The sequence below is a fragment of the Contarinia nasturtii genome, unplaced genomic scaffold (genome assembly GCF_009176525.2).
Source record: "Contarinia nasturtii isolate CC-2019 unplaced genomic scaffold, AAFC_CNas_1.1 Cnas_scaffold_220, whole genome shotgun sequence".
NCBI lineage: Eukaryota > Metazoa > Arthropoda > Insecta > Diptera > Cecidomyiidae > Contarinia > Contarinia nasturtii.
The window spans coordinates 2,432,023-2,448,438 of NW_022197577.1; the positions used below are offsets into that span (position 1 = coordinate 2,432,023).

The 16,416-nt window shown below is 35.1% G+C and overlaps 3 protein-coding genes across 3 annotated transcripts; 1 reads left to right on the top strand and 2 right to left on the bottom strand.

Moving 5' to 3' along the window:
* Nucleotides 1-8,839: 8,839 nt before the first annotated feature.
* On the bottom strand, nt 8,840-11,490 carry LOC116337083 (1-acyl-sn-glycerol-3-phosphate acyltransferase alpha). The gene is made up of 5 exons (XM_031761392.1): nt 11,237-11,490; nt 10,115-10,297; nt 9,847-9,980; nt 9,297-9,644; nt 8,840-9,005 (listed from the first exon to the last, which is right to left on the bottom strand). The coding sequence occupies exons 2-5, from the start codon at nt 10,294-10,296 to the stop codon at nt 8,851-8,853; spliced, it is 819 nt and encodes a 272-aa protein (XP_031617252.1). The 5' UTR covers nt 10,297; nt 11,237-11,490; the 3' UTR covers nt 8,840-8,850.
* Nucleotides 11,491-12,048: 558 nt separating this feature from the next.
* On the bottom strand, nt 12,049-14,430 carry LOC116336950 (zinc finger protein 1 homolog). Its single transcript, XM_031761187.1, has 3 exons — nt 14,160-14,430; nt 13,763-14,099; nt 12,049-13,696 (listed from the first exon to the last, which is right to left on the bottom strand). Exons 2-3 carry the CDS (start codon nt 13,943-13,945, stop codon nt 12,314-12,316), a joined length of 1,566 nt encoding a protein of 521 aa, XP_031617047.1. The 5' UTR covers nt 13,946-14,099; nt 14,160-14,430; the 3' UTR covers nt 12,049-12,313.
* Nucleotides 14,431-14,619: 189 nt separating this feature from the next.
* On the top strand, nt 14,620-16,413 carry LOC116336946. The gene is made up of 6 exons (XM_031761184.1): nt 14,620-14,816; nt 14,913-15,220; nt 15,398-15,721; nt 15,824-15,964; nt 16,041-16,163; nt 16,242-16,413. The coding sequence occupies exons 1-6, from the start codon at nt 14,745-14,747 to the stop codon at nt 16,375-16,377; spliced, it is 1,104 nt and encodes a 367-aa protein (XP_031617044.1). The 5' UTR covers nt 14,620-14,744; the 3' UTR covers nt 16,378-16,413.
* Nucleotides 16,414-16,416: the final 3 nt, after the last annotated feature.

Below are 16,416 nucleotides of genomic sequence, written 5' to 3' on the forward strand. Positions count from 1 at the left end.
AGAGAGAGAGAGAGAGAGAGAGAGAGAGAGAGAGAGAGAGAGAGAGATAGAGACCCGTGGAGACAAAATGTCATTTCAAGCGAACTGAAACGAAGACACATACCAAAAGAAGTTCAGTCTTTAATTTATTGCCACTAATCCGATAAACAAATTTCAGCGTGAAAAAGGTCAAAGCAGAAAAAAATGTGTAGTGTGGAAACAGTAATTATTCTCGGTATCGAACAACACTGTTAAAGCTTTGTATTGCAAATTGAAAGTCAGCATTCAAAGGCAACACGGGTGTCGAGGATTTTTTTGTGTCCTCTTCCGATACTGAAGATATCAAGTGGCAAATATCTAGCGCGACTGGCAGAACGAGAAAGTACCGAAATAGGAAAATTCACAATGTTTTATCATGAGAATAAGATAGAAAGAGAGTCGACATTTATACATACAAACACAATTCACATCACATACAAAAGCGAAGCGAAAAAAGATAGCTCCCATATGTGCCATTACGCGCAAAATTTTTTAACACGTTTTGTTCGTTTTCACAATTGGAATGCTCCGGCATCCGTGAATATCTTTCTCTTTTTTATTCCTCTCTCTCTCTCTGTTTCCCTTTTGCTTTATACCAAAGTACAGTGTGTGGTGGTGGTTGTTTGCGTGTGAACGAAATATGAGCTTGAAATATAAACGCAAAATGGAAAAGCGTTGTTCACGGCGGTCGTTTTCAGTGTTTGTGTCGGCAGTCGGTGGTATATTCGGTGAGATCATGCGATGCTTTTGTATTTCACAGTTACAGATTTAGTGGCAGAAAAATAGGCGAATTGTAGGCGCCCATTTTCCATTTAATCCGTATTTTCTCGATGATTTTTTTTTTTGTAATTCTCCTTCTCTCCTTTTCTCGCTCTCTTTTTAGAAAATGTTATAAATTAGGAATTGAAATAGGAACAAGTCATGAAAATCGTTGAGGCAAACATGAGAGAAAACATGTGAAAAAATAGTGTTGAATAGATTTTTTTTCTCATCATGAAGTCGTTTTCTTCAACGATCATATGCTGCTTGTCAGGAAATGCAATTTGTGAACCGGTGAAAGTGAGCCCAGTCAAATTTTGGAAGGCAACACACAATACATTTTCATTTTCGACATATGCAGTTAGATTGGCGATGTAATAGACGGTATTGTGCGGTATTTCTTCATATTATTGCCAGTGCCATTTTCAATTCATCGTCAGACACATTTTTATGGTTAGCGTAAAATTGAATTGTTTGCTACAATTGCCACACTTTTTGCTCGTGTTGCTGTCGCCGTCGCCAATATGTGTGTATTCTAGTCTCGTGTTTAGCAAGGTATGCACAAAATGGCAAACAATTCAAATGGAAAGTGGATTGTGCATGTCGCCAGAATTAAAACGAACACAGCGAACATAATTTTTCGTAATCAAATAATTTATTCATATTATCAATTTTCTCCTCGATTCATGCACCACAGTTACCATCCAATGTTACAATACACAAAGATAAAGCACGTAATTTTTTTCACTCTCTTGTTCACTTAACAGCAAATACTGTTCCGATTAAGTCATAAAGAAAATCTATGAGTCAGCATCGGGAACAAAAGCATTTTAATCCATAAATTGAGCACAAAATTCATTTCCACTTTCTTTCAAATCGTTTTTCTTTTTCGACAAAAACCTTTTTTTTCTGTTTAAATTCGGAAACTTTTGCACGTAGCCAAAACTTGAATTGATGATTTAGAAGAAAAAAATTGAACGTGTAAAATAACACGAAAATACCGTTACGATCACGAGAAAAGTTCTACCCGTTATTCCGTATGAAACGAACACACAAAATACACGCCACTGTGACCAGCTTTAATTCAGACACCATTGACAATGGCATCCCAAATGCAACTGAACATCTTATTCGGCGGCAAATATGTTCGAGGCGAGTAACCTTTATACCATATCATTTTATCCATCCGTCGTAGTCGTCTAGCGGTGGTCGTTGCTGTTGCGTATACGCGATATGTATGGCTATGTATCCACATTGAAAAATTGTAGCGCCTTATTGCTCACACACAAATGCGCCCACCAAAACTTAAAGCCTAGTTCAATAAACCGTAAGCAGAGTGCATGACATGCGCTGCTTCCGTTCTCTTTTTTTCGAAATTTTTCAAACATTCGTTCGTTTTTACGGTGAACACATGATTGACGACAACACACCGGCACCTCTATGCCGGAACACAGTTGTATCGATAGCATATACAAAAAAAAACATCGACAGCATGAAACAAAGATAAAGTTACGCACCAACCTAAGTATCGTAGGCCATGTTGAGCAAAATAAGCCTTGAATTTATGAATGCCGCATGAGTTGAAGCATTCTGCAACTTTCTCGATACTGTGTGTGGTTGGTTGTAAGCCTTTTCATTGCACATTCACAGGAAACAGCCAATCGGTTGTACGGCATATTTCGTAATTATTTTCATAGAATCGAAAAGTTTTCAACATGTTGACGAAAAAACTTTTCATAATTCCCCGTTTCTTTCAGATGGGACACCAAAAATATGTCGTTAAATTGTCAGTTCGGTTGGTGGTGGGGCAGTAATTCCACTTGATTTTGCGGTTTCACTCTTCTTCGTTCACGAATTTATATCTATATTGTCAACATATTTGTTCACACTTTCTCGCCAAAATGTGTCACAAAAATCGAAAGAAAGCGAAACAACGAGAGAAGAATATTTAGATATTTTGTCTCACACCCAGGGAAAATTGCAAAAGGAAGCAAATGCTGCTAACAAAATAAAAATGCCTGTTGAAATATGGGCAAAACATTTTTGGCAATATACTTGCAAAGCCGAGCAACGACGCGAAAAATTCATTGAATACTGCTGTTGCACACAATTTTTTGGCTACGAATCGCGATATTCTTTTCATACATTGAGTTATCTCTATTCGTAAGCAGACACGAACAACTGAATTTTGAACACACTACTATGTACAGTTAAGTATTGTGATCACTCCAACATTATGAAATGCCAAAAAATCGTATTTTTACGCGTTCAGAAAATTACAGAGCAAAGGTTTTTTGGTGATGTTAATGTTGGAATTTGGTACAAATTAAAAATTTGTAAGCTTAAAAATCTCCCTTAAGAGAACCAGAACCAATCAGAAAAGTAAATGTAATTGCGATAAGGTTCTTTCCAATTATAAGTGAATTTAATTAAAAATTCTATCATTTTGTCGAAATCTCGAAGCTCAAATACAAAGTACATACATAGAATTCGTCAACATTTAACCCTGATTGATGAATAGCAAAATGTATGGTACGATTGTCCAGTCTTCGGCGCATGAAAGTTTTGAAATAGCCAACACACTCCTTTTGAATGTGTCACAGGTGAAATATCTGTACTGAATTATGAAACACCCTAGTTACAGATGAATAAAACATACAATCGAACCAAAGATTTGTGCAGCCGTAAGAGAAGAGTCTATACACTCAGTGAATTAGTGAAAGTATCAAACTTGTGTGTGTGTGTGTGTGATTGATATTATAATAGTTTTTATTTGTAAAATTACATTGATATATAGAATTTTATATGCTTTTTATCGAATTTCCACCTGGAGTATCGAATTTAGAAACATCATAGTTACAGCTGTATAAAACGGTGACCGGTCATATTTTCCCCGGTTACAATTTCCCCCATACAAATCGAATGGAGAATTTATGTCCGAAATATCAAAGAAAATAATTCCCTATAAGATTTGGCCATAATTTCCCCAAGAAAGAAAATTAATAAAAAGATTGTGTGTGATTAATGTCATAGTAGTGTTTATTTGTAAAATTACATTCATTAGTAAATTCATATTCCAACATATTTTATTATTTGAGATGTTGATAGTTCGATTTTATAATAAAAACTTTTCGCTATTTATTCACGTATTAATTCCTTTTTATCTCTTAATTTTTTGGAAGTCGTCAACACCCTTCATTCTGAATTTAAAAATGTCATCATTCATTCAATAAAGTTGCAATCCATTTGATAAAAATAAATACAGAAGGATTACGGACCGTTGTACGGAAAAATTTATCTTACTTTTGTATTACTCTTTATTTACTCTGGCTAACATGCGGGTATATTTAGCGTATTAATTTAATTTGAAAACAATCAAACGCGACCAACGATACTAATCACATCGTATTTATTGAGCGAAGCGCATCCCTTGCCCAAAATAAAACGCTCCATTTCATTTAATGAGATACACAATTGCAAAATGAACAAACTTATCTGATTGATTGCAATCATGTTTGAAAGGTAATAAATTATTTTCTCTTGGGTACATCAAGATCCCCACAAAATTTCCAAAGTACAGCACTCTTGCGCTTGCAGATTTACTTTTTCTCTTCGATTTTTCTTGCATGTCATCTTACATTATTTACAATGATGTGAAACAAGATGACGGAATTTTTTTTAGAGTACTATATGATGCAATATATTCGAACAAAAACTTTGAAACTTTGATTCATAACGAGACGGGACTCATTTCGATTTAGTAAGGGAATGCAAACTCTCCATTTTTCATGTCAATTTTACAATGTGAAAAAAAGGGAAGCTGATTGCGTTCACTTGATAAGTAGCAACAAAAAAAAACATGTCAAGGGACACAACATTGTCATTTTGAGTGGTAAACTCTATCTCCGGTTTGCATCTACCCAATTTTGGTACAGCAGAAGGTAAGTAACCGCGCGTCCATCGAGACCGGGTTTTGAATAGAAGTTCTCATGCTCGCTCATTTTATCGCCAACGAACCAAGTGATACTCTACATACCGCAATTATGCGATGACTGGATTATATTGTGTGTTGAAACACTCATTTGTCTTTTGTACTTTTTATCAACATCAACACTTCACCATAAAAAAGACACCAACGTGTCCTGCTTCAACATGCAGGCACTTTTTTCTATTCACAAAACAGTTTCTATGTTGCCCGTTGTGTATGAGACTAGATTCGTTTGGACTTCGTTATGATTTTATTTTGACGATTATGGCACTTTATTCAAAAGAACAAGAATTTTCTGCCATACGAAACCAAAATGAAACAATTTATTTCTGTATTACGAAAAATTCCATCGATTTTCCGTTCGAACTGTTCATGCAAGTGCTCGAAGCGATTTGGATCGCAGCTCAGGAAATGTGTTTTCTACAATAACATATTTTTTGGTTTGAAAATTGTTTGTGCAAGCACACGGCGGATTAAGGTTCGATTCATCGTTTTAGTTGATGATGATTTTTTTGTGGTTCAGCTGCATTTCAACATAAATTGATAAGAAAACGATTCCGACGTGGTTTTAAAATCGAAATGGATTGACTATGAAAAGTGAGGTTGTTCGGTTCTCATGTGAAGATAAATATCATGAGAGTGTTTGGTTCTCGGTCGATGGTTGCACCACCATTTTGCACATAATTCTTTTGAATTTGTTGTTGATGATCCGCTCCGAAAAGATAAGGGATCAAATTCGAAGCAATCACTTTTTTCATTTCAAATCCCCCCCCCCCCATCCCATCATCGCTTAACTCGACACTTGTATATACCTCTGTGTAGTACACACATCAAACGGAAATCTTATCTTAGATTTTTTTTTCCTTTTGCGTTATTATTGCCGACCTCGTGTTGAACAAACTCGTTTCACCCTCGAACTCATAGAGAGGAAAACGAAGAAAAAATGCACCGCATGTCGAAACGATTGAAAAGAACAAAGCAACCAATTTGTGTAATTTCATGTAAGATGCCCTCAAGTAATTGATGTTGATAAATATTTTGATTAAAATGCGTATTTTTTGTTGGTTTTATCATCTTGAAATGGTTGCGTTGAGATTTAAGCATTTTCAATTTCCTTTTCATTTGGTTTTGTACAATGCCAACATGTTTATTTTCTCATTTTCTTTGGTGGAAAAATTGATTTCTCTCCTTTTCTACCATCGAAGAAATAAAAAAAACACCCGCATGTATTTCAAAATAAAAATCCATATAACATCGGAATAAAATCTACGGCAACGCTTTTCGGTGTAATACACATACAAAAATAAATGAAAATATGCACCAAAAATAATGCAAGAGTTATGCAAAATAGACGAAAGTCAGAATATACAATTTTTCACCTAACCAAATGGCCAAACGGAGACAACGAAGATATTATGTAAAACAAGCAATGGAAAGAGAATGGTTTTTTCTATAGAAATGTTAAGGTATAAAATGAGTGGAAAATAAATACTGGCGGAATTTTCATTTTCAGTTCAGATTATCCAAAACATAATGTATACGATATATCATAAATTGCCATATGGTTCCAATGCCATGGCCAAATCTCCATTATCTTTCCATATGAGCGTCATGCGTAAAAAAACATTCAAATCTCAGTCGCGCATTGATATCGCAAATGTAAACAATAGATGAATTCAATTGTCGCTCCGCCAAGAGATAAATAACACAAACTATGTACCTTCATATGAATTTTGTGTACTGAACTATCAAAAATAATATGAAATGAAGTAGTAACAGCTATTGTGCGAATTCAAATGGTCCTGTGCCAGCTAAACTCTTATGGGTGTACTTTTTTCCATGATACGATATTATCAATTTTTTCAAAGAATACTTAGAGCTCTGTATAGCGTTTGAATTAAATTGGCAAAATAGCATAATGTCAAAAATAATATGATTTTTCAGATTAAAGATGTCAACGAACTTCGTTTTGATTACACATATTTTTGGCTTGATAACGCTCTTCATATAGGCGTCATAAAACCTCTAAAAATAGCGCGGAAAAGTACGCTAAAATATTACGCATTGATATCGGAAATGTAAACAAATGGCGAGTTTTATTGTCACGAAACCAGTAGCTCTAAGAACTTACTTTCATCGGTAAACAACACCAAACAACATTATGACCTAATTAGATGAATTCAACTGTGTGAATTTACTACTTAAGTACAATAAAAGCAGCAATTTTTGTTTTCTTTTTGAACAACATTGAGATTATGATATAGAATTTCATATAGCATTAAATTTATAGCATTGAAAATCATACTCCTTCGCCTTCTAATGATATACGGAATAGCTTGCACTATATTTTAAAAGCATATAGAGCCATCGCAGGCGATGGATTGGTAATGTACGTGATAGAATTTCATCCGAACCATCTTTTATCCCGAATTCACTAGTTTTGCTAACAATGAAAAAGTATTCCATGTCAGTAACATCAAATTAATAATTACATAGATGGACCGTGTAATTTTTGTACGCCATCGACGTCGAATACACCACACCGGTCGCGGTACGATTTATGGTGTTTGGTCTCCTTGCACTTTTTCACCTTCGGCCAAATAATACCATCTAATTAGACGAAAAAAGGACACGTCTGTAGAAAAAACCGAAGCCAAAACTGGACGTGGAACATTGTGGTATTCTGTTACGTTCGAATCATGGGTAGAATCGTCAGACCATAAATATCGAATCAGATGATGCGCATAGACGTGGCAAGCGACTAGATTTCGAAGACACATTCATCATCCCTTGCCGGTTGCTGGGAAATTTGATTCTATATTGTATGACATAGCATGTTTGCATCGTTTGTATGCAGTTCTCGTGTGACGAAGACCGTACACCAACAATCGAATAATAATGCTGTTGCAACTAGAAATGCATATTGTGTTTGCGTGTTTCGTCTGTTTTGCTGACACTCGTTTGATCAATTTTGATGTTGGATGTGGCGTGCGTTGTAATTTGTAAATCGTGCACAGTTCGAATATGCAAACGCTAGTTAGTCGTTTATGATGCTGGACCAGCTTTGTTCGGCGATTAGCGACCATCACTATCGCTACCAAAATACAATTGGCGTCGCATATTAAATGTTCAAACGCCAACAACTAAATACGGAAATTCAACGTTCGGTCACGTGAACCAAATAAATGAGAAATCGAAGCTCCTGCCTTGCAAACGAACAACAAAATAGAAAGTCAATAGTAGCATTACCGAATTTATTCGTTTTGATTCATTCAATCGACGATGGTGCATAGTGCACAATCAAATTCCAACGGCAACACAAATGCAAACACACCAAACTCAAAATATCGATCGAAGAACGGACGTTTCTTTCATGGTCGGGAGCCCCAAGAGAACCAAAGTGCGTCATATATTTTTTTTCCTTCCATTTCCAATGTGAATGTGTACAGGGCACATGTATCACGATTACCGGTGTCAAGAGTCGAATACAAAGCTGTGAAAATGCATCGTTAGTGCCTTCGAACAAAATGTCAATAACAGCTCAATATATAGAAATTCACTCCCCTTTCGGAAAGTTATTGCTTTTGTGGATTTTGCTTCTTGAAGTTTGAACGCACGCTCATCTTCTCTCTAATACCTTTTATATGAATAAACAAACAAAACATTTTGGGCCGCAACATTTTCGAGGGCAATGAAATGAAAATGGAATGCGATTGACGTCTCTACAGAAAATGTGTAGTCACATCATATCAAAACGCACTGTAATGAGTACACAGAGGGCAAGCCGCATCAAATGAAAATACTGGACAGGGAACGATTGTTAATAATAAAAATAAATGGAATGTTTTCTTTGTTGGTTTTGTATTCGTCGAACGCAATCGAAGTACATGTGAGAGAAAAAAAATGTAACATTCGAACAAATTCTTTCAAACGATTATTTTGATTTGAGACGAATTTTATGATTACAATGTGCAACACAAGGGGCAAACCAAACGAAATTCTTTTAAATAAAAGGAATTTTAATTTACTTGTCATTTTCAATAAAAATAAAAGACGAAATTACATTTGGTTTTTTTGTTTTTTTTCTATTCGCATTTATTGTGCGTCGCATACGTTTCGGCATTTAATTTTTCATACGTTGTTTGCATCAGCTGGTGAGTGTTTTCGATAAGAGTTGTAATGTCATCTTTTCTCAATCCTTTACATGAAATCTCCGGTAAAATTTGAATGATGCTTTGCCCTGAAATAGTAAAAACCATAAATTCGGTGTTCTGAGATGTGAACGGGTGATGTGAAAAATGACAAAAAGTCAATGAACTACATCGAACACATGTCGAAAAGGTGCACAATAAGTTAATTGAAAAATTCAGCAATGTTGCATTTTATCCCTTAAAGTGACGGTTAATCAAAAAATCATTCAAAGAAAGTTTTGAAAAGTGTGAATCGATTAAATTTCACTATTTCATCCATAAAATGAAATATGCATTCATCATCGAATTTCAATGGTTTGTTTTTTAATATTTTACCATACCTCTGCCAAATACTTTTCGTGTGCTGTCGAGAAATCGATATTTCGACACGACAACCGGTTGAATGGCGCTTTCCGACTGAATGGCGATGTGAAAAGCACCTTTTTTAAATGGAAGCAATTCATCGCCTTGATGACGTGTACCTTCTGGAAAAATTAGCAATTTTGCATCCATTTCTCGAATCGCGTGCGTCTCCTTATTCAATCGATTCACCGAATCCGTTGTATTGGATTTATCAATAAATAAAGTGCCCCATAAATATGCAGCTATACCGAATGGGAAAGCATACAAGACCTCTCGCTTTGCTACAACGGTTGCGCGACCAATCACGGGCCACAAATATGCGAGCACTAAAAAATCATCGACAAAAGAAAATTCCACAAAAAAAAACCGGTTAAAATATTGCTTGAAAAATGTTTTGCAGAAATTGAGAAACAAATTCCATGATTTATGCTTTTTTCGTTACAATGAGTAGCAAACAACACATCGACGAATACAAAGGTAAAATTAATTTGTGTTACTTTTTCTTCGCTCGCACACAATGTTGCATACCCGTTAAATCGATTCCACTTTGGTGATTTATCACAACTACAGCACCATGATTTGGCTGAATATTTTCCAAGCCTCGCACCTCGTACGACGCACCAAGCGCTTTCATCAACAATCTCAAACCCCAAGCTGGTAATCTAGTGGTATTCGACAAAAAAAACGATACGATTAATTGGGCACGGAAGATGCAAACTCAGCTCCAACAAAGTAACAATGATTGTTTTGATTTGATTTTCATTTCGTTTGTTTATTTTCGCTATTCCGAACTTACAACGCATTTCGATAATCACGCGGCCGCACAATGAACATGGGAATGGGAAGAAATGTAGCCAATAACATGGATCCAATTAAAAATGCCGACATCTTTAGGTAGAATCGCATTGTATTTGAACACAAGATGATGGCAAAAGCCGCAAATCCACCAATATAACATTCGTATTCACAGATAAACATTCTGGAAGTATACATTTATGCGAATTATCAAGTGAACCGAATGGAAGAGCATGCAATACCAGCAAAATTCGTTAAATAAACACATCTTTGGTCAAAAAACAACTTTAATATACATCAATTGAGGACTTATAAAAAAAATTGTTTTGATAAACAATGGAAAATAAATACAAAACGCGGAAAAAAACTGTGTTTTTTCCCGAAGGGCACATTGATTCTCTATAATGAACGTAAATAACTTCTAAATCTCCGACTAATTTCGTTGAATTCTCATATTGATTCGATGTTGTCATAATGCTGAATTGAAAAGCAGAAAATTCACCTTGACAATGAAGTATTGAATTTCAAACTGTGATCTTGTAAATCATCAAAACTTGCGAATAATTTTAGACAATCAATTGAAATGTTCATGTAAAAAGCCAATTTTTTTAGTGGAATAATTCATCGTTAAGTCGAGAGATTTTGCTTAAGCATTCAAGAGTTCAAACGTTTGAAATTCAAACAAAACATCGTAGACTTGATGTCTTTTGATGAAAAGTTACTTCATTGTGAACAATCTCGTTGTGCAAAAAGTACTTTTTTTTGTGTAGATACAAATTCTGAACTTTATACCTATCATTAAACGTCACTTATTCGAGACTGATAAAACAGATTTAAACTGAAATGGGTCACAAACGCTATTTGTAGAGCAAATCAGATAAAATGATTCTTGTATAAATTTACGGAAATAAAATCGTAAAAAAAACTTTATGACTAATCCAATGTCGACAATGTTTATTATTTGTTTTTTATCAACATATATAAGAATTTTAATACAAACAAAAAAAATCACTCTTGACTTTTAATTATTACAACAATGAGTGAACTTCGAACAAGCACTTTGAAGCAGTACTTGTGATGTAGACACGATTGATTTATGTCCATTTTTATGATATCAACTCACTTTGTTTACTATCGAAAGCAATCGATTCACGATAACAGACAAATTTGTGATACAAAATGCAAAGGTAGTTAAACTGCCAACTGAATATTTGCAAGTCAATCAGTCCAAAATAAGTAGACCGAATGTTGAATAATTTTTCGATAAACTGAAGAACAAAGAATAAACAACTCCAGCGAATAATTGGAATTTACTAAATAAAACTTTAAATTGCATGAAAATCGAGGACCGAACCAAAATACGGATTTTCACTGTTTGAACGTGTAACACATACTGGCATTTGAAACGCCGGTAATTTACTAATAAACGTAATGTTAATAATATTTTTTTGGCTTTCAATTCGATTTCAAGTACTTGTAGTCATGCATAACAAATGACAAACACACACACACACACACATCTATTGCGAATACGTTGTCATTTCCCCGATGAACACACACACACGCAAATTTCGGTGTTGTTTATTATTCATTGTAAATTTGGTAAAATAAGCGACAATTTGCTACGACACATGTTTCTGTCTAATGATGACATCACATATATCTTATCGCTGATAATTGCACGTTACTTGATGAGTGTGTAAAACTTGTTCGCTGCTTTTAATTCGTTGAATAAAAGAGGCGCGATAAATACGTTCGAATAATGCCGATTCATTTCTCTGTATAAAGGAAGTATCCGAAATTGAAAACTAATCAATGAAAGCGATTTTTCTTAATAATTATTTATAATAACAATAATGTTTTATTTCAAATTCATTGTATCTTACAATAATGTTTGATTAATTATTATTTAAAAAAAGACAAACATTTGATGTGTATGAGCTAATGTTGTACTATGTCTATTGAAATTCACTTTTTGGTTAGAGTTTCATTTTTGCTACAATTGTTGTTCGCTATATCCAAATTCACACGAAAAAAGTTTAAAGAACACGGTGCAATCTTGATCACAATGATTCTTAAATTGTTTACTTCTTTTCTTGATAATTCATGTTACAAAAGAACTGAAACTGGTTTTTCATTTAATCTACTCGACTTTAAAAATTAAAATCACTTAAATTGTTTTTGTTTTTGTTTCGTTTGTCTAATTATTTGTTTCGCTGAGATCGTATTCGGCATAGAATTTGGGCCGAAAATCATCCGGTTTGGATGTCAATTTTTCAATCAATGTTGATGGTGATGATTTTTGTTCGGTTGATGTGAAATGTGAGTTACGTTTTAGATTTTCAACCAAAAATGCTGATTCCGGTAAAGCTGCCGTTTTATTTCGATTTGTATGGATCTTTTCGTGTCGAACCAATTTATCGCGTCGTGCAAATCCCTTTTGACAGTGTGAACACTGAAATTTCGTGCCATTATGAATTTGACTGTGTCGATCCAAATCGCGTTTGGTTTTGAATGATTTTTTGCATGTCGTACAATTGTGTCGTGAAGATGTTGGCGTTGACGGCGACATTTGAAATGGTTTTGTGAGCTTGAGTTTCAATTTTGGAATGGTGTTTGGTTCCGATCTTACGTTGCATTTTGAATAAATGGCATTTTCTTGTTTTGTCGGTGAAATTTGTTGGATTTGATAGCTTTGATTTGTGTACGATGGGTATGGCTGTTGATCAATGAACATCGGTTGATACTCAGTGTTAGCCATGGTCTTTGATTTGATCGGTGTTTTTTGTGTACGCACCGAATCGTTGCTGCTGTTTTTCTTGTCTTCATGCGTTTTCATATGGTTTGTAACGTTGGTTTTGCGGGAAAACGCCTTCGCGCATACTGGACATGAAAATGGACGGATGTTTGTGTGGCTGACAGCATGCTTACGCAAGTCGGCACGACGGCCAAAGTTCTTGTTGCATTGCGTACAGAAATACGGTCGTTCGGCGTCGTGAAACTGTCGGATGTGTGCGATCAAATTCACCTGTTCATCACATGAGAATGCACAAAATCGACAGATATGCGGCACCAATGGATCGTGGCTACTTTTTTCGTGTGCATCACATTCGTGTCGTTGAGCAAATGCTGCCTCACAATATTTGCAAAAGCATACATTCCGCAGTGGTTTTGGATCGAAAATGACCGATGTGTCGCTCAAAAAACTACGATTACTGTCAGGCACCGTCATTGGATAATGTGGTAATGGAACTGGGAATTCCTTGTTTATTTCGGCAGGTTGTGGGTTTTCGGTTGTAGTTTCATCGTCCGAATCTTCATCCGAACTAACGTAACATTTCAACGGATCGATGATAACAACGTCATTTTGTTGGAATTCGCTCGATCTATGCTGATCATGTAGAATATCGTCCAAATGCCATGTCGGGGTTACATCATCATTTGAACGACTTGCCATTGACACTACGAAATCTTGTAGTTTTCGCTCACATTGGTGGACACCGTCGCGAAACTCGGAAAAGAGTTCGGACAAATACAAACAACGGTGGCAAATATTTGTTGGCAGACCATCGTCCTTTAGTAGCTGAAATTATTTTAAAGTTTTTCTTTATGTTTGTTGAATTGACATGTTTTTTTTTCGTGAACCAACCTTGATTTGATACAAATCATAGACACGATCGGCCAATGGTCGCTTCGATGGATTCTGTTCGATGCCTTCAAATACGTTGATGAACACTTCATCGGATTGTAAACACAAGCGACAAACATGTCGAAAATTTTGTTCGTTTAATTGAACGTTTTCGTTCTCCGGCAACTCCATGCTCAACGTCATTTAAGACCATCAACATCGACGTATCTGCAGCAATGTGTTTTTTGTTTTCTTCTTTAGATATGATGCAATACAACGAAATGAGCTGACAACAATTTAAGTTTCACTATAAGGCGACCTTATTATTTTTATGCAGTGCCCATTATTTTATCGAAATCTGTAAATAATGGTTACTTGTTATTTACGATGGACATTTTTTACAATAAAAATTACTTACGTGTGACTCAAGACTGATGCAGACAACATTTCAATTGTGTTTTGCAATACAAAATAAAGCCACTTCAAATACCATCAAACATTGTTCATATACAACTATCAATAATAATAACAATTTTTATTCAATTTTATTGTATTCAATTATTGCCAGATTTGTCTATAATTTTTTTTTAAATTGTTCTTTGTGGATTCTTTGTTGGCAAGAATGATACAATTGTATTTGTTTGTTGGATTTTTTTTGCACAAATAAAAATATAAGCCGTGACGGCTGACAATATTTCGTTTTCTTACAATTTTTTCAGTATAACAATCATGAAGTTGGTTCTGTTTGAAGCATCGACGCTTGTTTACTACTTTGACATTTCAACGCTGCGTTTCAATACATTTGAATTATTTGTTTCACCTCCACTTTTATGAAAACTCAAGTATGCTATGAAAATTAAAAAAAAAAAACAAATCTGTCCAATTTTGGAGAATTGTGTCATTAGGAAAATAATATGTAAAGCGATCGGTTGCAAACAAAAAAATTAAATTGTGAGAAAAGAGAAGAAGAACTGTGAAAGTTGGTATATACACTATCTATGAAATGGATGTAACACAGACTATCGGTGACATGAACCAAACGCAAGATGCAAACCAATCGAACGATGAAAGTCCGGTATTAGTTTGAAACTTATTTTATTACAAGAAAACTTTGACTTTTGACTCTATTTTTTCATTTCTTGAATTTTTTTCTTCTTTTGTATTTTTTTAGGTGGTTGCAACGTCATTGAACAGTGATGCTCCACCGTTTGTGCCGTCCGATTCATCAGGAATATCAGGAAGCGGTGACTCGCAGACGCAAACATATGGAACATTCACCCTGAAAGTGCCACTCGATAGTAAAATCTGGAGAAGCATTTCGGCATCTACACCACAAAATCATCGTATTTTGTCGAAAAAGCTATCCGTTCCTCCCGTTCCATTGCCAATCAATTTCATTTCTGCGGCAAACAATCATAACTTAATGACCGATGTTTCTTCAGAGGGATTAATTTGCATTCGACGCCAAGACAATATTTTGTAAGGCTACTGTGCTTGAATTTCTACTGTGTTTTTTTACAATCTACGATTTTTTCAATACTTTAGCTCTTTTTTATTTGTCACTGATACTTTTTCGTGTTTTCTTTAGTTTTTAGATTTTTTTTACTTTATAATTTGATAAAAATTCTTAGTCACGATCTAATTTTCATTGAACAGCATCGACATTTCTTTGGATGGTGCCATTAGAGTTGCTTGCCCAACACAGAAAATATTAATTTGCGTTTCCGCTATGGCAACAAATATCGTCATATATCATCCGAATGGTCGCATATTCCAGAGTCAGTCTCATGTTGATGTGGTTGCCTTCGATGGGACATATCAAAATAATTTGGTGCGATACGCGAAATTTTGGACGAAAGGCATCAGTTTCATGGCCCGAGATATACCTGTCGTTTATTTAGTAGACGAAGGCGGATTACGGAGCAGCATTGATAATTTCGTGCATATTCGAAATGATTATGCAATGGAAGTGTTCAATAGGTATGTATTTCAATATGTAATCATATGTTTGCTTTCAATTGAAAAACGTCAGCGATTGTTCAATGTTACTTTTTCGTTGATGTTGTTTTTTAAAAATGTTAGTCGAAGTGTACGACATGGTTCTTGTGCTTTTGTCGACGCCGTTAATATGATGCAAAAATCAACTCACACGCTACGAAATAGTAGCGAAATATTCGAGATTAATCAAATTCGGATCATAAGTAACAGTGATGGCACCATCAGGTAGATTTACCTTCACCTATCTTGCGCTATTCAAAAACTTGCGGCTTAAATCTTTTATTTCTATTCATAAAAATAGTATTGATCGCCCAACCAAATCGATTACGATTCGAATCAATCCGCGCAAAGGTGGCATCGCGGTGACATCGTTTCATATTCATGCAACAGCTTCAATGGGAAAGTCTCCACATCTATTTCTTCGGTAATTTTTTGTGTCAAAAATGTTAAATAAATCGCATTATTAATCGAAAGAGCTATACGGAATTTAAATATATTTCAGTCAAGGAGATCGACGTCTTCACTTTGATGGCACGGTCTTTTGTGTGCGGAATGGCGGATATTCAGCTGGGTTCGACGAAAGAAACCAAGTCACTATTTTCAATAAGAAAGTAACATTGCCGCATATGAATCTTTGAATTCAACATTTTTTTTTCTCTCTCAATAAATATAGTCGT